Source organism: Haemaphysalis longicornis, unplaced genomic scaffold (assembly GCF_048455015.1).
Source record: "Haemaphysalis longicornis isolate Haplotype H1 unplaced genomic scaffold, Haemaphysalis longicornis Haplotype H1 scaffold_1, whole genome shotgun sequence".
NCBI lineage: Eukaryota > Metazoa > Arthropoda > Arachnida > Ixodida > Ixodidae > Haemaphysalis > Haemaphysalis longicornis.
In genome coordinates this window covers 118,274,314-118,295,694 of record NW_027526203.1, presented here as the reverse complement: position 1 = coordinate 118,295,694, position 21,381 = coordinate 118,274,314, and the positions used below count along the sequence as shown (strand labels likewise).

Genomic DNA, 21,381 nt, shown 5'->3' with positions numbered 1-21,381 from the left:
CTTTGCGTCGAAGAGAGGAAAAATGAACACACACACACACACACACAAAAAAAACATCAATAGTCAACAATCCTTTGTAACACTTGGCACTGAGGTAGAATAGTTTATGTAGAATGCATACTCGTCAAAAATCAGGGTTTCAAAAGCATACCTGCTTCCAATGTCTAGTTGTCGAACACCACACAGTATATATAATAACATTACTTTCGTACGCTTGTTCGCAGAAAACTGACGACAGATAAAGAAAGGCCACATAAAATCGATGGAGAGTATGATGACATTTTATCAGGACAGAGCCGTGGATGCACTCATCTAAATAGTGATTATGTTCAGCTGAAAGGCCTCGCTATAATGACAAAACAATCAATCATAATTTCTTATCGTGCAGAGGAAAACCTTTCCCAACGATTTCCCCACGGAGGGTTATCTTGGCTATGGGAATTCCCCGCTGCAAATGACACCCGCGGAGATGAATTGACTCTTATAATCACCCGAATAGCACATACAACGGAATAAATGAGCAAGGAACGACCCACCACCATGCTCTTTCCTATGCCATGCTGCAAAGTGGTGGACCGCTACTTACTTTGGCCGTTACGTTCGGACCGTACTTTCACTCTACTATTACCCGCTTTCGTGAAGCCCTCGCTTCAAATCCGTGCAGCGCCATACATCAACTGCCGAAACGCGGCTGCTTACTAAGGCAGTTCAGATATAGTAGAGCCACGTTTGGACTGCACCTCATCTAGCTATAAATGCATAGCAGATTCTGATGCGCAATACTACACCTTTGCTGACCGTGCTCGACATATCTTTTTAAAACAGTTTCCGTTACTAACGCATGTTTAGCGCAATCATGAGACAACGTTCTTCTCCCCATGGGCTTATGGTGTTGCAGCAAGGAGGCGTAAAAGTGTAGAGACAGCATCGATCAAAACAGGAATTTTGAAGAAAGGAGGTGACGAAGCAAGGCTATTATCCCAGCTCAGTGCAGACGAGATCCGTGTACGAGAGATGAAGGAGTGATAACGGCAAGAGGGTGTCGGTATAATGTCGGTGCCCGGCTGGCGTCCCGCTGGGGGCAACGTGGCAGATTCCTTGTCGCTCCCGCTCTACTCTACCGCAGCGATTGAAAAGAACGGACCGTTTTGTGAACGACCCATCATGCCAAACACGCGCCGCCTGCGTAGAACCAGGTCATCTGGTGGGAGATTACCTGGCAGGGTAAACGTTCGCCGAACAATGTGGCCCTTCAAAGTTTTTCAAGGACGCGACATTTTGCCGCTCGAGGGAGGCAATTGATTTTGCCACCACCATAGACCGCCGCTGCAGCCGGTGAGAGTAGAATTGATCGACGATTCACGCGATGGGCCCCAAGACGAGCAGATTCTTTTTTGTTGTTGTTATATTAGCCGAGTGTGCCAGAAGGGAAAATTGTATAAAAGAAGGGGAAAACTGACACATGGTTGGATTCCGCTGCTGCGTTGGAGTGTGGTCATTAGAGATGTGGGACAACTCACGCTGGGGTAAAAATGAGAACTTTTTTCTTAACTTCCAACCATTTGACCCCCAAAGAAAAGAAAAGGGAGAGAGATACGCCACAGCCCGCACTGCCACGGCGATCCATTAGGTGCTCTTCACTGGCCAGGTAATTCCTGTGTGATGTAGCTTTTAAACAGTGCCAATTTGTACACTAACCAACGCTTATCCCCAACTACCTAATCCCGCTTTACCCTTCTTCTCGTGAACATTTCTTCTCGCTTTAATTGACGGCCTCGTGTTGTCGAAACACTTCGCAAGAACTCGGTCAGCATTCTTAGCTCGCGCAAACTTTCCGATAAGCTGCTGTTGCGCTGGTGGTACCATGCTGCGGTTCCGCATCGCAGGCTACATGTCGCCCGTTGTCATAGGGTGATAGCACAGCGTGTCGTGCAGGGTGATGCATGGCACAGGGTGATACTATGGGGTCGTAGCACAGCTATGAAACTTCTCCATTTCCCCGTTTTTTGTTTGTTACGTTAGTTGTGTTTGTTACATGAGGTAAATATAATACGTCGTAAATCCCAGCTGTTGTTGCCCGGCTTTTTTCTTCCTGTAAATAAAATACTCCTTCATTTTGTTTGGTCCTTCCTCCCTCGATGTGATAAAGCACTGCTGGCAAACAGACCAGTGGCATGCGCACAGCGTCCACCTAACGTAATGCAGTAAAGCCGTCAGCCCCTTCACAGCTCTGCACTAGAAAGAATGCAAAGAATGAAAAATGAGAGCCCAAAGCGATGGCAGCGTTGAATTGTGACCTCATCAGTAATGGAGAAGTTGCCGGCTTTGTCACTATCTTTTTATACAACACAACGGTTGGTATACAGCACCAGTGTTTTTGCTAGGGGAGAGTACTGTCTGCCTTCCACAAGGCTCCCTATCACGGTGGCATCTATACAGTTTAAAGGGGCACAAAGACAAGCGTCTTACGTTGTGCTCTCCTCTTTTTTTTTGTCCACGTTCAAAGCGCTCCTTTCCGCAGCTTCTGCACTCACTAACTAGCTGCGTTATTACGAAAGCACAGCTTTGTTCAATTAAACAGAACTACCGTCTGGCAACATACCCAGCCCTATTCCAGCTACGAACGACGTTTTCTTAACCAAACCCTCAAGAAATATGAAAAAGTTTCTGATTTCGTCTGAACAGCCAGGTGTTAAGGGGAGTTGGGAGGTATTATGGACCAGTATTAAAAACAGAGATGTTAACTGGACGTTACCAGTGATGTGATACGATCAAACGGGACTAGAGGCCCAGCGCCACAATTGCCCAGTCATGGTTCTTGGCGCTGGCTTAGGCCGCCAATCGCACAAACATGCGCGATTCTGTGACGTCATAGAAAGTCACGGGAAAGTGGCCGGGGAGTCGCCACTTCGTTATGTTTTCTTTAATATCGCGATTATTTGCATATAATTTTTTGATAAAACTGGTGTGATTGTTTTCGGGACAAAGCAGTAGTTTTAATCAACCAAACTAGAATTTTTTCTTCATGACCCATCTAACCTTTCTGTCACCGAATGATCATAGTTATACCGGTCCAAGGAGCGTCTAAAAACTGTGTGCAGATCTTCGTGAAGGGCACAGCGTAACGCAAGGTGCAAATAAATGCATAATTGGTGGGCATAAGTGGTACGTGGCCTGATGTCTTTCGTGGCACCAACTTCTTTTAAACTGGCCAGTGATATACATAAGTGTACAGTAAAACCACCTCCTCGCCGCCATCGCATTCATTACTGATACAACACTTTCAAAACTGCCGTACATAACGCCTACTGTTCGTAAAATGTCATAGGAGATAGTGTATTATTTTGCTGTTGTGTAAATAGTGTACGTTCATTGTTGTCATACGCGCATCTTAACCATTCCACTGTTGTAAAAACTGGACATTGTATTCTCTTATGTGTACCACTCCGTTCTGTTGGGACCTATGGGCCCTGAAAGTATATATAATAAATAAATAAATAAATAAATACATAAATATGTGGTGTTTGCTCATTTCCCCAACTCGGAGAATCCGGTGAAAATTTTGAGATAAGCTTAGTTTCGAGTTCGGGAAATGCCGAAAACGTGTGGCAAGGTCACTGAAATAAGAACTAGTGCTGGCAATAAAAGCTCCATTCAGCAGGGGAGTTTTTGGAATAATGGTAAAGTAATTCGCAGGAGAAACGAATTTTTATCGCGGAAGAAAAAACTTCGTGATGCTCACCCGTTTCGCGTTCGAATTTGGTACCAGAAAGGCGTTCTGGAGCTGCTCAGTGCCTCTCATTAATCCTTCGTCGCCACCGCTGCATTCTTCCCGCGACGCTGGAATTTCAAATTTGTCGCGCACGACCGTGTTCCGCGCGTAGTGGGAGCTAAGCGTTCGCACGGAGACCTTATCAGCGACCTGTGGCGGACTTTGCCTTGTGTCCTCTCTGTCAACATTTCGAAATATCCATGGTTCCCAGGAAAAACGTTTCCAGATTGGGTCACATACATAGCCGCCTATGGGAGGTAAATGGAAGGCGAGAAAAATTTTTGACTTAACCGATATTTCGGCTAATGTTGCATGGTGTTAACGAGGGATTATGGTATATATGCATATATATATCGCGTATGTCTCTCTGCGTGTGTGTATGTGTGTGTGTGTGTGTGTGTGTGTGTGTGTGTGTGTGTGTGTGTGTGTGTGTGTGTGTGTGTGTGTGTGTGTGTGTGTGTGTGTGTGTGTGTGTGTGTGTGTGTGTGTGTGTGTGTGTGTGTGTGTGTGTGTGTGTGTGTGTGTGTGTGTGTGTGTGTGTGTGTGTGTGTGTGTGTGTGTGTGTGTGTGTGTGTGTGTGTGTGTGTGTGTGTGTGTGTGTGTGTGTGCACTATATTTAGCCGTCGATCAGGGACGGCTTCTTATATGACATCGTGGCTCCCTATGTGCGCGTTGGCCACCAGTATAAACACGACTACGTTTTCAAGGGGCATCTACGACGATGAAAAGGTCAGAGCTCTTCTATACGGGCCGGTAGTGCATCCTTCGAGTGAAAGAAAAGAAAACCGAGATGTTGCGGGGAGTGCGCGTAAAGGCGCCGCGCCCGCCCCTGACCTCGCGCTTGAATGCGGCCTCCCCGTCACTCACGACTGCCGCCCTTCTTCGCGACGGCTTTGATGCGCTCTCAGCAGCGGGATCGCCTGGACGAGAACGTCGTCTCGTCTGTGCACCGGGCCGCTTTACTTTAAACCGGGCGTGATTGACGCGCGCTGCGTCGCGAAGCAGGCGCTGTACCACGCGTTGCGGCGTCTGATGCCGGTGTTGCAATTGGCGCCTCCCCTTGTTATCGCCTCTGCGCGTGATGAGCCGGCGGCCACGCTTGGGGCGTCCGGGGTGATGCCGACCTTTTAGCGGTGACTACCGCAACCCAAGTTCTGTACGGCTTGCTTCTTTCCAGGGGTTTTGTGATGGGGAAAGCTGTAACGCCGCGGGCTCATGACGCCGGGCAGGCGCTCTTATAGTGGAGGCAGGCATTATAACAGCTGTCATACTCGCGTTCATGCTCGTTCGCTGGATGAGTTCATGCTTTGATGCCAGTTATTACCGCTAACGTCCACCGCTTGAGAGAGTAACAAAATGAAAAAAAAAAGAAATGCAGTTTTTTTGGCCCGTTAGCTATAATTGGGCAGTGAGGGATGGTTTCTGTCAGCGTGTGCGTACCTATCAACACATTTAGCTGCGTTGGAATAGGCTGGAGAGAAGGTGAAGAAGGGAGGTTATGCTGTGCCGACATGACCGACGGGGCCAGGTTGGCGGAAGCAATTTCGATCCACAACTACTCTGTTCTCGAAGTGGAAAAGGTGCTATGCTCACTGTCTGACACGGCTGCTGGTATGTCAGCAGTTCCGGGTCTAGAATACAGTGGTGCAAGTCTAAAATCACAAGTAGAAAATGCTGAAGTTGGGGCTCTGTAGGGTCGATGATTATATGTTCAGCCCCGCAGAACGGCAACACAATGACGACATGTTTAAAGCGATGATGCAGTCCCTATATGTGCCGTCCGGAGCATTCACAGAGGTTCTATACACTGATGAAGGGTCTTGGTTGGCGTAATACTGTCAGATCACAGCGCCAATAAGAAAAAAAAACGGTATTGTTGATGCAAATCCTTCGAATATACATCAGCAGCTTCACATAGTTGGCCTTGCCTTAAAACCGCTAGCGTTCAACTGTACTCATTCGTGGATAGCCCATAACCATTACACTCACTGTGTACCCGCATAAATCGTCTGCTCAGATAAGCACACGACGGCTCTATCGGTAGATATGGGCACTCGTCGCAATATGGTAGCGAGCCATGACGGTTTTGCCAATCTCAGCGCCTTCGATTCGGCGTCTTCTAGCTATATATATATATATATATATATATATATATATATATATATATATATATATATATATATATATATACAGTACAACCTCGTTACAAGAGACACTCAAGGGAACCAAAAAACGTGTCTCTTGTAACCAAGGTCTCTTGTATGCAATGTTGCTAACATGGCAGGCATAGGAAAACAAACCAAACTGCCTTCATTCAAATGTCTCTTATAACCAAGTGTCTCTTCTAACAGTGTCTCTTGTAACGAGGTTTTACTGTATATGCTGGTATGTCATGCTGGCGATTGCCATAGCGAAACTCATAATGCGCCTACACGTTGCCCTGGCACGGCCACTGGCGATTACTACGGGTAACGAAAAACCTCCCTTAGATTTTGTCTGATACGCACCTAGTGAGGTGACAAACGCGTAACTCCCTACGCTCATCACCGTCGCGTTATTGTTCTTCGCAGTACATGCCAAGAAACGCTTTCACTTTTACAATAACTGTTTGATTTTATTTGCACTCGACATATTATTCCTTACAAGTTTTTGGCGCTCCTTGCCCTTGGCTGGCCTTGCGCCATTAAAACCAATGGTCGTCATCGTCATTGCGAAGGAGCTTTTAAGGCCAGTTCGAAAAATATAAAACTGCGGTTAATCTATGAATCTTCTCTATTGTCTTTGAACGAGTAATAAAATTCTTCCCAACAACTTCCCAATGTATTTTGGTTAACACTGAAATCGCCATTGGGGCGAATTTCTTCGGTGTCTTCTTCGCGTCAATGCCCACAAACGGACAGTCGCGGTGTCCAAGGCGCCAGAACAGGCGCGGCGTGCAATTTGGCTTACAAATATCATCTGTGGTGTGACATGGTACATTGTGTGATGCCGCAGCAAACTTCCGGCTGGCAGTGGGAATTCCCGCCATTTTTCGAGTCAGATCGTATGCCCGATTGACTTACATGGCGCACGCGATCGCTCTGATTGGAGGTTCGGGTGCGTTGTGGTGAAACAGGTCCCCGGGCGTTTCAAGTACCGAGCATCCTGGCTGTGCAGGCGCCCTGAGCCCGTGGCTTCCTGTCCAGCGCATGTCACGGCTGGTAAGTAAGTCCTGTGACGCGACTTTCAGTGCTGAATTGACTATACAGAACATATCATTGCTATGTAATCTGGTACGATGGGTCATTCGATCGCATGCAATGTGCATTGAGACCACAAGTAACGGATGTGGAAGAATACGGGCTAAAATCCTGATTGCTGCTTTACAAGAGAAATGAAAGGCACCGTACCTTTACTCTGTACGGTGCTAAAGGTGCTTGACCATCTTCATATTGACAGGCAGAATAATGCATGCAAAATGTTGTACTCATAAACATATACTTAACCTAAACGTTTACACTTTGATCTAAAGAGAAAGAACTCTCATCTGAGACCTAGCTTTCTGTGCACAAGAAATGCAGTATTGGTTTTAAATATACTTCCAACATAGCTTAAGACAGTAAAGCTGGTGGAATGTTCTGTAGAAAAATGGCGGCGGAGATAAACCTTTTACCTGCAGTTGATTTACCTGCACCAAACATGAACGTTTTGTCGCTTTAAGGTCACTGGGCTGCTCATAAATTACTTGCTACTTAACCGCTCATTTATTTGCAGTGCATTTCCACATATTTGCCCACCATACTTGGAGTCAGGGTATGGGGTCGTAGCTGTTATTCACTGCTATTACGTTACAGCGAAGCTTCAGTGTCCTTACTGAGGACCTTGTACGCCAATGCGCCCTGAAGCAAAGCCCACTGTCCCTGACGATGATGATGGATGATTGGGGGTGAAGCGAAAGAAAGAAAGAAGCGCTCCCCTTGTGGACGGAACCGAAGCCGGGTCCCTCCCTGCGATACGAAGCCGGCGTCTATGCGACTGCTCCATTCCGGCGCAGTCGAAGGGAACGCCAAGCAGCAGGTACCGATTCGCGCCGTACACCCAAAGCCCAAAGGTCAGGTCTCCGGAGTGCACACCCTGGAGTTGCTGTGCGTATTCTAGCAAAGTGATGAGCACCTCCAGAGTTGCACATACTCGCAGTGTGGCACTGGCCAGACAAATAATCCATCGCGAGAATGTTTCGCGTCCAACCATCGTCGTCGTTAAGACGGAGGAATGCATGATTTTTTCACACGTGAAAATTGATCGGATCATTTTACCAGCGAAAAAACACAGGGACCTCTAAAAACAAGTGAACAGGACAACCGCTAGACAATCTCTTATGATGCTTGACTTATTGATGCTTGATGCTTGACTTATGCATCTGTCTCCGGCTTTGGTAATTTCCAGCACTTGCACAATTTTTTTAGTTGTCTGATTCTTCCTTTTAAGCAATACTTGCAGCTTGAGAACAAGGGCATGCGCATCGAAAATCACGACAATGCTGCCCAATGTTCTCAAACTGCAGGACTGTTCTCAAACTGCAATATATTGCTTAACAGGAAGAATCAGACAACTATAAAAATTGTGCAAGCGCCGGAAATTACCAAATGCGGAGACAGATGCATACGACAAGCATCAATTGCTTTATCGCCAAAAGAGATTGCATATTTGAAAGCCCGTGGCTCGAGAAAGGCGGCAATAGCAATATGTAGTGAGGTGTCAAATTGTTTTTTCCTTGCTTTTGTTTGTATCGCTTAGTTTGCTTGCTTTTATCTACTCCGTGGTTATAAATAGGTACCTTCTTCAATAAACCAGTAGTTGAAAGTTAGCGCTTTGTCCTTGCGCATCCTTACTCTTCTTTGCCTTTTTTGCGCTGTACATCCCCTTACCTATGATGGATCAATAAGCCCAACACCGTACCTTATTAGAAAGTAATTTAATGGTTAGGGCCATTTACAATGTTGCATGGTGATCTTTTTTTGCAGACATGCTGAAACTTCTATAATATATTGGGTTTCTGTGTTTTGTCAGCAAGTTTTCCGTGAGACTCAGGGTTCTTATAGGTGTTTATTTTATAGCGATGAGTCGGTGTTTATGGAAATTTATTTCTTGTGAATGCCATATTCTTCGAAAATCAGTTTAATTTGGATGCTCTCTTAATAGTCGTCCACTTGGGTGAATCAATATCTGAGGACGACCACGTCATCAGAACACACGAAAAGTATATTCACAAAAACGTAAATACTTTAACACAAACCATAAGCGCTTGTATGCATTACAACCTTGCAGCTTGTTGTAACGACGCTAAGATACCTTGGCATGCGGCTGTAGCTGCATCGAGCGCGCTCCTTTCGACTGGGGACTGTTTGCAGTGCACTAGAAAGATGCAGAGCGAGAAGCCTCAGCATGCAGCATGAAAGCTCTGGCCTCTTGGCAGTGTCAAGGAAGTCTTTGAAACGACACGGGCTCAGTAGTGTCAGTGATTTCACAGCTCTGATAGTTCGCAAAACCACCCATGAGCTACGGCATGTCGTCAGTTCCAGGAAACACGAACTTCAAAAATAGGGGCATAGGTTTCGAATTCATGGTGCAGCCCATGTGTCCCGTTTGGATTCACAGTTTAAGCACTGTATCAGTAGAGGGGAGATCGGATGACCCTTTTTTTAGGAGGCGTCTTCAAAGAAGCCAAACAAACAAGGCAAACCCTTCAGGACCGCTGGTCGTTCGCATCTATCGGCGACAAGTGCGAACGGCAGTGCTTAACACAACTTGTTGGGGATTCTTAAGTACCAGCTTTCACCATCACTTTTCTCCACCGTGACCACTAAAATCGGACTTTATCGGATAAATCAGAGTTATCACAAATTTTACCGGGGAACCTTTCTCTAGATCTGTCGGAATTTATCGGAAAACACAAAGCCTTGATTACATCGTAAGTCCATTTGAGTCAAACCGCAAGATGCGCCTGTGATACTAAAAACTTTTTGTTTCCATGTTTGTACAATAGCTCGCTGTGAAAACTAGCATGATTCGGGCAAAGTACGTTTGACTGGTTACTATAGCGCTTTTTTACTATAAAGAACACGCGTATTTACATGCGTACTCTTGGGAATAAAGGTAGGACTAGTCGAAAGAAAAGACACATCTGAGTTTTTATTTTCAACATCGTAAACGTGTATAAGGCACAAAAGTATATAATATATATGTATATAAATGTATATATATATATAAAAGCATGGAATACTTTAAGTAATACATCGACATGCACAGAACACGCGGCGCAAGGACAGTAGGTTACGATTGGACGGCAAGAGGGACACTTTAAGGCAGCTGTGTGAAAAAATAACGTTGCTTTGGCACTGGGGAATGAACACGAAAACACAAAGCTTGAGCAAGAGTCCGCGTCATTTGTCGTGGCACATTGATTATCAGAAGCGTAACAAACCTCCGCGTTTCTACGCACGTAGCAATGCCCCGTGAAACCATAGGTAACCGTGCGTATGGACTAGCATGATGCGCTCAGGATTTGGCAATACACTGAGCATAGTGTATGGCCTCCGCGCTGTTGGCAGAATTGGCAGGGAGAAGCGCAGGACGCGGCACGAAGAAACGCGCGATGTGTAATGCCACCTGGAAGTACTAACAGCAGCATAAACAAAAATGTGCTATACGCACCAAAAACAAGCCGAGAAGCGGGGGTGGGGGTGGGGGGGTGCTTGTTACAAAAAAAGAAATCGGAAGATAACACAGGACAAGCGTAAGCATGGGTCAAGTTTGGAGCACCGGGACAGAGGCAAGCACGCGCTTGTTACACGTTGAAGGGATGTGCTCGTGTGTAAAAAGTTATGTGAAATCCCTGAAAATGTTCTGCATTTTGGCTAGGTTTGGGAGGTAGCTTAGGCATTTTGGAATGTTGGGAAGCGAACGTCTGCATCCAGTGCCTGACTATTGTCTAATACGTACTGGTCGCGTTTACTCTGCCGAGACATTGGCAAAATCTCTTTCGACAGATGCAAGCAAAATAAAACAGCATAGCACAAAAAGTCCTCTCCACATTCCCCCTTCACAAAAGGTCTTCCTTAGTCTTCAGAAGTTTTTTTCATTTACGCATGTCGATGCTCAAGTCTGATTTTATGAGCTACGGCAGAACGAAGATTGGTGTTACTATCTGCCGTGCCCTCGGATATGTCAATAAAAAAAAACAATCTCAGTTCGGAATGGTACCAGCGGTTCAGTCAAAAGACGGTCACCAACAACCTGCCACGAGCAGCGCTAAAGTCTTTTCCTGATGCGTAGTTTTTCACTCACCAAGTCCATGCGAGTTAACAGGCGGTGCTGCGCGCACGCTTCAGTGAAGCATGTGCGCAACACTCGATGCGGTCGCAGCAACAGAGATGAATGGATACCGTGAACGGGTCCAGCCGTCACTGTCTGAGGAGCAGTTCGCTGAGTGCGTTGATGTAGCTCTGTGCCATCTGGAGCGTCTCGAACTTGGACAGTTTTCGGTCGTTGCCCAGCGACGGCACCACTTCCCTGAGCCTGTCAAAGGCCACGTTGAGGGAGTGCATGCGGCGCCGCTCGCGGGCATTGGCAGCCAACCGCCGTTTCTTCAGCACCACCGGGGTCGGTGCAGCCTTGTCCGAGGACTTCCTTTTGCCACCTTTGCTGGCCGAAGAGTGCTTGCTTCCTTCGGAGGAGAACTCGCTGCCATTCTCGGCGTCTGAGTCGAACTCGTCGGATTCGCCTTCGTCCCTCGTGGGTGCCCGGAAGGGAAGCATGCAGTCCTGATGTCCTGCTGCGCCGCCGCCCCGGGGAACAGGACACAGCTCCGTAAGGCTAGCGGGACTCTCGGCGGCAGGTGAGCAGGGGGGAAGAGTGGCGGGGCTCGACACGGGAGTCGGACATCCGTCCGAGAGCGGGACACCGTATGGCAGGGTCTTGACCTGAGCGTGGTGGTGGTGCGAAGCGTAGGAGAGAAAGTGATGGTGCTGTGGGTCGACATCCGTGAGGCAATTAACGGCCATTGCAAGCGCCGCACTCGTGGCGTTCATGGTGGACCGCTAGAGGCAACAGGGTTGAACCGAACCGGCGGCCGCCGCCCTGTAACCCGCCCGTCCGCGATGAAAGAGCATTCAAACGTGCCGCTCGGCGGTCTGAGGGTGAGGAGCGCGTGGCTCGCAACTAGGCCGACAGGTCTCTGGAGCAAGGAGGCGCCTTCAGACCAAGCGCAATCTCTCGGCGGAGCGCCGCGTGGCGGTGGATGCGGTGCTCGGGGCGAGTGCCGGGCCGCTTCTGGCCGGGAGCCGTTTGGCTTCTGGTGCGCCTGGTAGCGGCGCCTGCGTATGTCTTTGCCTCCGGCAGCGGCGGCTGCCGAAGCACCCCCTCGGGGGAGGGGAATCGCCCAACGACCAATGAACGAGGGGCCCCGTCCGCCAAGTTCGGTTCTTGCTTTTGTTTTTGCCAGGTTGTCCACCCTCTTTTCCTTCTCGTCTTGGAACGGTTCTTTTTCCTTCTGTGAGTTGGCTACCTGAACGGTTTGAGCATGCGGCAGGGCTGCCCCCTCCCAGCTTTCTTTTCTTAGTTTAGAACTGACTGATGAAGAAGAGAGGGAAATAGAAACTGAAGTGATGGGAACGCTGCTACCGTGCAGGGAGTACGGATGCCGCCGCTTCTCTCCTCCGCTTGTTGTCGTCCGGTGGCGGCGTATGCGTGATTAAGCTTGCGGGTTCCGTTAGGGAAAACACGAGAAAAAAAGCGAAGACCTGCGCTCGCTCCCCCCTCCCATTTGCCGCCCTTCGCCTGCCCGTCTGTCGCCCAGCAGACGCTGCTGTATGAGATCCGCCTCGCCGAGCTCTGTTCGAGAGCGCCCCCTGCCTCGCAATGCGCGTGGTGGTCGCATGCTGCGAAGGGATGCGCACCACAGCCGGTTGACCGGAAGGGAGATCTGCGCCCAACCAGAAAGCAGGGCTTTCTCGGCCGCGTGCTTCTTGTCAGGGTGCGGGCTCCTGCGGGGTAAGCGGAAGAGATCCTGACCTGGCGCTTACGGTTCGTCTGGCTTTTGAGCGAACTCGGGGGTGTCATTTTCAAGGCGTGCGCACACAAAACGCGGTGACGTTCCCTGTCGTTGTTGGTTTTCCCGTCGCTTAGTTGACTGACGCGAGAGATCTGCAGGCTCGTGGGCGTTGACCTAAGCCAGCTTGTCTCCATTCACGCGTAAAGACTGTGGAAGCAGGCCTTAACTGGGCGCCTTTCATGACAGGAAGAAGCACGGCTTCTGCTGGCGCACGCGATGCTTGCCCGAAAATAAGTTTTGTACTTTCCCCTGCAGGGCCAACACAGCGGAACTCGGCACAAAGCGGCCAACGACTGATTCATGATTGGTAGCAGCAGTGGGTGTGCTACCTCCCTTCAGGCATAAAAAAACTTTGCGGGTAGAATTGAGATTTCATGTGTTTAGGCCAAGTCGAGATTTCCAGCTGAATCGTGATGTCCGGGTGTCGTTTCCCGCTCTCACGATCCCCGCACCCTGGCGACTTGCATCGAAAACATCAGTGAAAGGATTCTGACAGGACGGCAACAATTTTTATTATAGATTGCATTGTTATAAGAATGACCTGTCCTAACGGCTTAAACTGCGGTCGAGACCGCCAACAACACTGAATGAAGCTATAATTATGAAAACTTATGTACTTTTAATATGTGTACAGTGTACCTAAACAATCTTGTCTCAAATATACTAAACGACTTTTTTACGGTTATTTTGCAAATGTGAGGACCAACTATCCAAGCTTGCAAAAGTTGACCGGGATATACACTGCATTTAATGCGCCCAAATGCTGCAGTGTCGGTTAGCACTCTTTCCGGATCATACTAGCGGCATTCGTAGGGAATTCTCACGTATGGCTCAAACCGTAAATACGCAAATAAAAAGACTAAGAAATAAATGTCCTCTCGAAACTTCTGAAAATTCGATCGAGAGCCGTTTTTGGCGCAACAGAGACGTCTTCTCATTAGTAGTCATATTCACACCTTGGTGAATGTTAATTGTCGAAGTATCAAAAGAGCACTTCAGTGAGCGTGAGCACACCTGGTCAACGTCGAAAGTGGCGGCACAGACTCGTAGCCCAGTACACACATCGAGGCGTGTTTCTCGGAGCCGGTATCCCCGACTGCTTAAAGAAAAATAGATCCCGTTTTCTCATCCCGATTTCGCACCGGGAGTCGCCGCAAAAGTGGCACATGATGAGGCGGTGCGTTAGGCCGACGCGCGTAATTCATTGTCGGCCAAGCGTGTTTCCAGCCTGACCTCCCTCGGAAGTGAATCAAGTACACGACCAGGCGGTACATCGGGGAATTCGCCAGAATGATAGAAGAGCTTATACTGATGGCTTCGTTGCGCGCTAGTACAGTCGGCAAAAGGCTTGTCTGTAAGGCTCGAGCGGCGTGCTCCGGACTGCGCGGGAGACACCTAGTGATAACGCCTGGTTTGAGACCGGTAGAATGTGAGCATGTGCGGCCCGTATCAGCGCTATGGCTGTGCCCCTCGCCCGTCGCCTTGGCCTCCACACCTTCTTTAACCGTAATAAGCGCTGCATGCCTGCGCTGCCGGGCCGGGACACAAAAGCGGAGATTACCTGACTTAGCGCGCGCTGTGCGAGTTTCTCGTCTGGATTAGCTTTGGCGCACAGGGACCCTATTCTCGACTGCACAAATTGCCAGCAATTCGCCATGTTTTTTGGCGTACGCACGACGTCAGCAATCAGTGACGTGCTGCACCTATAGCTATGACACATGCAGTGTAATTTGACGATTTACTCATAAAGATCGCAACCACGGTATCAAATATTGTGCAAGAAATCTATAAAAACACTTGGCATGTATTATAAAAATTAAGACGGTAGCTGAGGCTGACAAGAAAAACATCTCTGGAGGTCAAAATTCGCGTCAACACCACAAGGCGATCGAGTAACGTTGATCCAAAAGCGAGCGAAAGGCGGATGTCGAGCTAACAAACATCACACAATTTTTTTACCGTATCTATTTATTTCTTTCAAGCGCTTTCAGTAACATACCTGGGCTCTCTGCTTCAATGCAAGATTTGTTGCGTTATCACCTTCCCTGCCGCCACCGCCGCCACGCCATCGTCTGCTGCTATGTTACAAGTTTATAGCGTGCAGAAAAAGCCGGCCGCGACCATCGCTTCTATGACACATAAGAGCAGCGAAGCGCTACGCCTGATAACCGCGGAGCGCACCGATGTCGCCGATTCACTCGTTCGTCAATGTCGACTTCAATCAGTGCTGTAATGAACCAAAGAGTCACTTTTCTTTGTTATTTTTCTCTTGAGTTCGATCAGGTCACCCAACAGCTTACTAGGACGAGTGTGGACAAATGCCATGCATTGGGTTCTCTTTGTCATGGAGAGGTTTGTACTGCCCTCTTATGTTGCGGTTACGCCAAACAAATAATTTTTATTTTATTGCAAAACATAAAAGCAAATTACTGCACGTTATATGTATGCTCCATGATCGCTGACTTGGAAGCAGTTGAAACTATAATTTTTTTTTTACAGTAGGAAACATGCTTTAAACAGCATGCATGCGAAACTGCGCCTGCTGCAAATTGGCGGACATTTCGCGGTGCCAAAAGCCCGGACAATTTTTTGCCCAATTTCGCTTGTATCTTGCGACAAAAACTGCCGCCATTTTCAAGCTGTTACGTAGCATTTACGTCACTTTTACGCAGGCTGAAGTTGCCAATGCATGACGTAATCGTTCCAGCCAACTGTTCAAATTACGTCATGCCTTCTCAGCCAATCACAGAGAGGGCGTGTATTACAGGCATTATTGTTGTTGAATAGCAAAGACAGGCCTACGTTGTCATGTTTAGTGCTTTTAGTCTGGTTTTTCATTGCCGGCCAAGAATTATGTGCTTTCAGTAAAGAGAAATAAGGCAAACTTTAGAACTGGTGCCCGTAAACGTCATAAAACGTCAAAATGACGACAGCACACACAACCGCTTTGTCAACCGGTAGCACGTGACCAAAATTGAAAGCCAACCAGAAAAGAGTTCCGGCAAATTGTTGGCAAACATGGCGAATTGTCGGCAATTTGTGCAGTCGAGATTAGGGCCCCGCTTTTCATTGCGTTATCGCTCTGCCAATAGCTGCATAAGTACTGCGTGCACCACTGTCCGGTTTCTGGGCTCGGCTTTGCGCGTCACTGCTGACTTAATGCATACTTAATGCACTGTGCAAGCGATCACGGACCGATACCTAATCCCTCTAATAAAGCACCGGCAGTGATGCGTTTTCGGCGATTGTTGTTCGTTGTATCGCATACAAAAAAAAACTGCTGTCTAAATTGCGTAGGATGCCCCGAAAATTAAGCGTTGCACGTAGTTAAACGCAGGCAACGCTGTGCTACCAATCGCTTATTTTCACTATTGTTTACCGTACCGGCAGTGCAGGCAGCGCTTCTCACGGCGAAAGAAGGTACGGAAGCCAAGCCGACGCGCACAGCGACAAGGGAAACAGCCATCGCGCTGATGCGGCTCGCGCATGCTCCCATTCTACCGGTCTCAAACCAGGCGTTATAACTGGATATCTGCCGCGCAGTCCGGAGCACGCCGCTCGAGCGTTATAGACAAGCCTTTTGCCGACTGTACATGTGCGGACGCTGGCTCTGAAATAGCAAACACTTTCTTATAAGGCAATGGCAAGAAACCCAGGACGGCCACCTGACCCTCAGATAGGAAATTGACCTGACAGGCCAGAAAAGTGATGAGATTGGTTATTGCGAAGGTGATCAGCGGTTTGGAAGCTGTTAGCAATAGTTATGAACTTGCTCGTGTCCTCAGCATCCTGAAGCTGGAAATGGGTTATTTGTGGTATAGGCTACCTTCCACTGCAGATTCAGCATAGGCTATCGGATGACGTGGACTCCATCATGGCATCACCATTCACTACTAAACAACACGTTTTCCAGCCGGGATTTGACGAAGGGGCTAGAAATGGCCATCGCATCTTCCGGAGCATCTGACTTCACAGAAATGAACGTGCGAATACATGGTGCGTTAAGGGAATCGTATTAGACCTCTTAGAAGTCACTATGGGGCCCCAATTTAATGTTACATTTATTTTCCCGCAAGAGGCTCCCCATAAGTCTCCTCAAATTAGCAATTGATCGGCGAATAAGGTTTTGAAATAAAAGTTCAACTGGCACAGGTTCGCGAAAGATTTAACACATGGAACGCTCATTGAGCCTTTCCACAAACGCTGGCTTTTATGGCCTTATATCATAAAATGCGGGAAAAACTTCCAAAGAAGACACTCCTAATATTTCAACAAGTTCAGTTCACTTTTCATTTCTCACTTCGAACTAGTTAAGGGCCTTTTTAAAGTTTTTTTTATTATGACATTCACGAATAAAATCTAATCAATCTGTGGCTTCGCTTCGGCCACAACGCAGCTCGAGTCATCACTACGATCAAGAGCCTAAAGTAGAACAATAAATGAAGCCCGGCATATGACGCGACAAATGCGGTATCTTGCGCAATATGCAAGGAGGAATGATTTGTATCGCACGATGCCGGAGCGCCGATATCATTTTTATTCGAATCCTGCCTTTTGTCTTGTCCCTTGTCCCACTGGCCTCCTTGGACACAACGACTGGTCTTTAAGGTGCATTATAACAAAGTTGGCCGAGGAAAATTGTTTGTACTGCAGAGAAATGTATCCATAGAAACTATCGCATCGCATCTTCGGGTGGTAGTTAGATAAAGCTTACCGGTATCTCTCATTTCAACGCAGAAATAGGCCAAGGTACTATTTGCCTTACCCTAAACGGTGCTCATTTTATCCGTGCTTGTTTTCTTTATGTTCCTATTTTGCCATCACAGCATAAACTGCCATAATCTGGACATTGAATAGGCAATTAGTTATTATCGATCTTTTACATTAAATATTTTGTCTACACATGATTACTAATGAAAACAAAGCCCGTTTTGGAAGCGTATAAGGGTGACCTGTCACCCAATAACACACGAGCAGCTGATGCAAACAAATGATACAATTTTGGAGAATTTCATTTGGGAATAACAATTTATTCAACAAAGTATTGTGCAAGGTTCGTACCTTTAATCACTTCTTTGGGGTGCAGCTGTGAAAAAACCTGACGGGTGTGTTCAGAAAAGGACAGCTAAAGTAGTCCCATGACTATGTTTTGTTGGAGGTGCAACTTTAATATTGTGTAGAGCACTCTATCCTCACCATGGAACTGGCATTATTTTAGTTAGAAACACCTAAGTTAGTTGAGTAAAAAAATATTTGAGGCGATCAGGCAGGGCTGCTTTCCACATTGCATGGTGTGGCAACTTTGGGGACCTGTGAAACCAAGCGTCAATTTTTCAGACTTTTTTTATTTCTTTGCCAAGTATTTGCAATTTTTTCTGCTGGATTCTAAAAATTGAATTAGTAATACTTATATTTTTTAGTGAATATTTCTCAACCTTTGTTGCCAGAGCAATATCGTTCAAATGTGGCACTTACAAAAAACCTTTTTTACGCGTCAGTAAAGGCTAAGCCCACACATTTTTAGACATATTTACCATGGAATGCTGAGCACTTCATACCTTGCTCATTGCTCTTGAAAAGAAAGGTTTCCGAATACTGCTTCGTAAAGCGCGGTAAAAATTGAAAGTGCGTAAAGAAGGGCCACTTTGGACGTCATTAAAAAAAACAATGTTTATCAATTTTCGCGATGTTCACACAAAGTAGCCCTCAATAAATGAGTATTCTATAATGCTAAACATGTATTCCAATTTTTTTGTAAATTGAAAAATGAGGTTACATAAACACATCTTTTAATGTCCAATGAACAGTTGAGTTGCAGTTCGCAGTGAAAAGAGACATAATTATGGGTGTTTTAAAAGCGGAGCTGTTGTACAAGCCGTAAAACCATGAAATTGGGGAACGCTCGTCCGAGCGTGCCTCGCAGTGACCTCCGAGTCCTAGACTCGCGCAGTGGCTTTAGCACAAAAAAAAAAAAAAATCGCGCCACTCCACCCTGCGAATTTGGATGGAAAGCAAAGCTGTAAACGGCACTCACAACCATTACCCATACGACGTCACTTAAAGTAACTAATGGGGTTCTACGTATAGTGAAACCACAGACAAGTGAAATGCCCTTAACCACACCCTTTATTACTTCCAAGAGATATGCTTTGCAAAGGTTCATTCAATGCATGATGCATGAACGTTGGTTGGTTGAGTTGTACTGGTCTAGCACATACGTAGAAACTTTTTTTTAATAAATTTAAAGGAAGCTCAAACCCGCTATTACACGATGTCACTTCTACGTCTCTGCCGCCGCCGACGGAGGTGACGACATAGGCAGCAAAGAAAGCGGAGTTGCAGAAAGAGGGGAAATACATTCATATTTCTAAATGGATCAGAGGGCGCCGCAGGGGAGTGCTTTTTTCACTGGAGCCGATATGAAGTCCGCGCCACCTGTGCTCTATCCACCAGCTGAGGCTGGGTAGGCTGAGGGGGACTGCACAGCAGCCTCTCCCATTGCTTTTGTTGGTATTTGGCGGGAAGAGAGGAGGGTGCTCAGGGCTAAAGTTGTACACCCCTATTATGGGGTGAAGTGTTCCTACTTTTCAGCAAAATTTACATTCAGCGCTTTCGGGTGCTTTAGGTGAAGACGCGTCGGGTGAGGGAAGGGGCCGCATTGTACGAGCCGTAGGTAGTTTGTTGTTCTCTGGAAAGGTCAGGGTAAAGCGAGGGTAGGGTCTGTCTCTGAAGGCGATAATGCTGGGTTATGTCCTTGAATGTGACAAGTGGTTGACTGTATTCGTGCAGCTCCATGGCCTGGGGGGTGAAAGCGCTGGCTTGTTGGTGGGCGTATTCGTTGCCCTCCATGAAAGCGTGAGCGGGCGTCAAGATGAGTTGAATTGAACCGGTTGGGGAGTGAAGTTTTAGCACATGCAGTGCAGCACGCGACACTCACCGCGACTGGTAATTCCGGTAGTATTGTTGGGAATCGGTGACGTATACATTCGGAACCCCTGGTTGAGTGAGAGCCAAGGCGATGGCTGGCTGTTTTGCTGCTGTCATGTCTTGGGTCTTGAGAGAGGGACACGCAAGGAGGGTGGTTCTGGAGGTAGCCACGATGATGGCGTATTGCTACCCTCGATGTTGGGAGGCATCTGTGTAGATAACTGCATGAACCCCGCGGAGGATGGTGTTGACCGCTTGAGCCCGTTCTTCCCGGTGACCCTCGTCGTGTGAAGGGTTCATATTTCTATGCAAAGGGAGCCTCTTTAGTTCTTGTCACCAAGAGTGCGGGAGTACATCACGTGGTGTGACGTTCCGTGCTGCTGAGCGGTTCTGGTGGAGAATTCGGTGACCCATTGCAGGCCTGCTCAATCGGAGGTTCTGGTTAGAAAGATGGTTCTCCATCAGCTCTTCCACCGTGTTGTAGAGCCCCATCCTAAGCAGCGTTTCCGTGGACGCACTCACTGGAAGACCAACGGCGTGCTCAACAACATTTCTAATCATTATATCAAGCATCTTTATGTCCTTGCCGAGAAGAAGACAGAAGGGTGACGTAAGTGATTCTCGAGATGACAAAAGCTTGAATTAATCGAAATGTATCTTCTTGCTTGAGGCCTCGCTTTTTGGTGGCAACTCGACTGACCATGTGTATGATTAGTGCTGTGTTTGAGGGGCTGCAAGGATACGTCACTCTTGGTGTTGGCCTGGAGATGTAGGCCTAGAAGTTTGATGAAGGAACTTGAAATGATGGCCTGGCCGTCAAGGAATATTTGAGTGTCTTCGAGGATGACATTCGGGGGGGGGGGGATGTTCGGAGATGGGGATGACAGGTGGTGTACTCACCAAGCATATCTGCAAGATTACCCCCTGCATTCTCGACGAATGCCACGTAATAGCGTCACGCGACCTCTCAAGCCACTGTGCGCTCCGCCACGCAAGTGTAGCGGCGGTGTCCGCGCCTTGCGCATGCGCAAGGAGCTGCAAAAATTAAAGGAAACGAACACCAACGCATGGCATCTCACTTCTAGTGCGCGAATGCCCTAAAGCCTGTGGCCTCCAGTGCTCACCACAAAAACCAGGGATCCTTGTCCTCCGCCCTTACGTAAAACGCCACAACAAGGAAGACATTCAAACACTCCTTGATGGCCAGGCCATCATTCCAAGCCCCTGTATCAAGATCCTGGGCCTACATCTCCAGGACAACACCAAGAGTGACGTATCCTTGCAGCGCCTCAAACACAGAACCAATCACATCATACACATGCTCAGGCAAGTTGCCACCAACAACCAAGGCCTCAAGGAAGACGATAACTTTCGATTAATTCAAGCTTTTGTCCACTCGAGAATTACTTACGTCACCGCTCTGTCTTCTTCTCGGCAAGGAGGACATAAAGATGCTTGATATATTGATTAGAAAGGTAGTTGAGCAGGCCATTCTTGTTCCCATGAGTACGTCCATGGAAACGCTGTTTATGATGGGGCTCCCCAGTACGGTGGGAGAGCTGATGGAGGGCCATCTTTATAACCAGAACCT

The 21,381-nt window shown here is 47.6% G+C and overlaps 1 protein-coding gene across 1 annotated transcript; it reads right to left on the bottom strand.

The window, feature by feature from the left end:
- Positions 1 to 10,033: 10,033 nt before the first annotated feature.
- Positions 10,034 to 12,077, bottom strand: LOC144165640 (uncharacterized). The gene has a single exon (XM_077695471.1). The coding sequence runs from the start codon at positions 11,839 to 11,841 to the stop codon at positions 11,215 to 11,217; it is 627 nt and encodes a 208-aa protein (XP_077551597.1). The 5' UTR covers positions 11,842 to 12,077; the 3' UTR covers positions 10,034 to 11,214.
- Between the last annotated feature and the right edge of the window lie 9,304 nt (positions 12,078 to 21,381).

What these genes read in the sequence shown, in the direction of transcription:
- LOC144165640 (XM_077695471.1), bottom strand. Translation starts at nt 11,841, where the DNA reads ATGAACGCCACGAGTGCGGCGCTTGCAATGGCCGTTAATTGCCTCACG.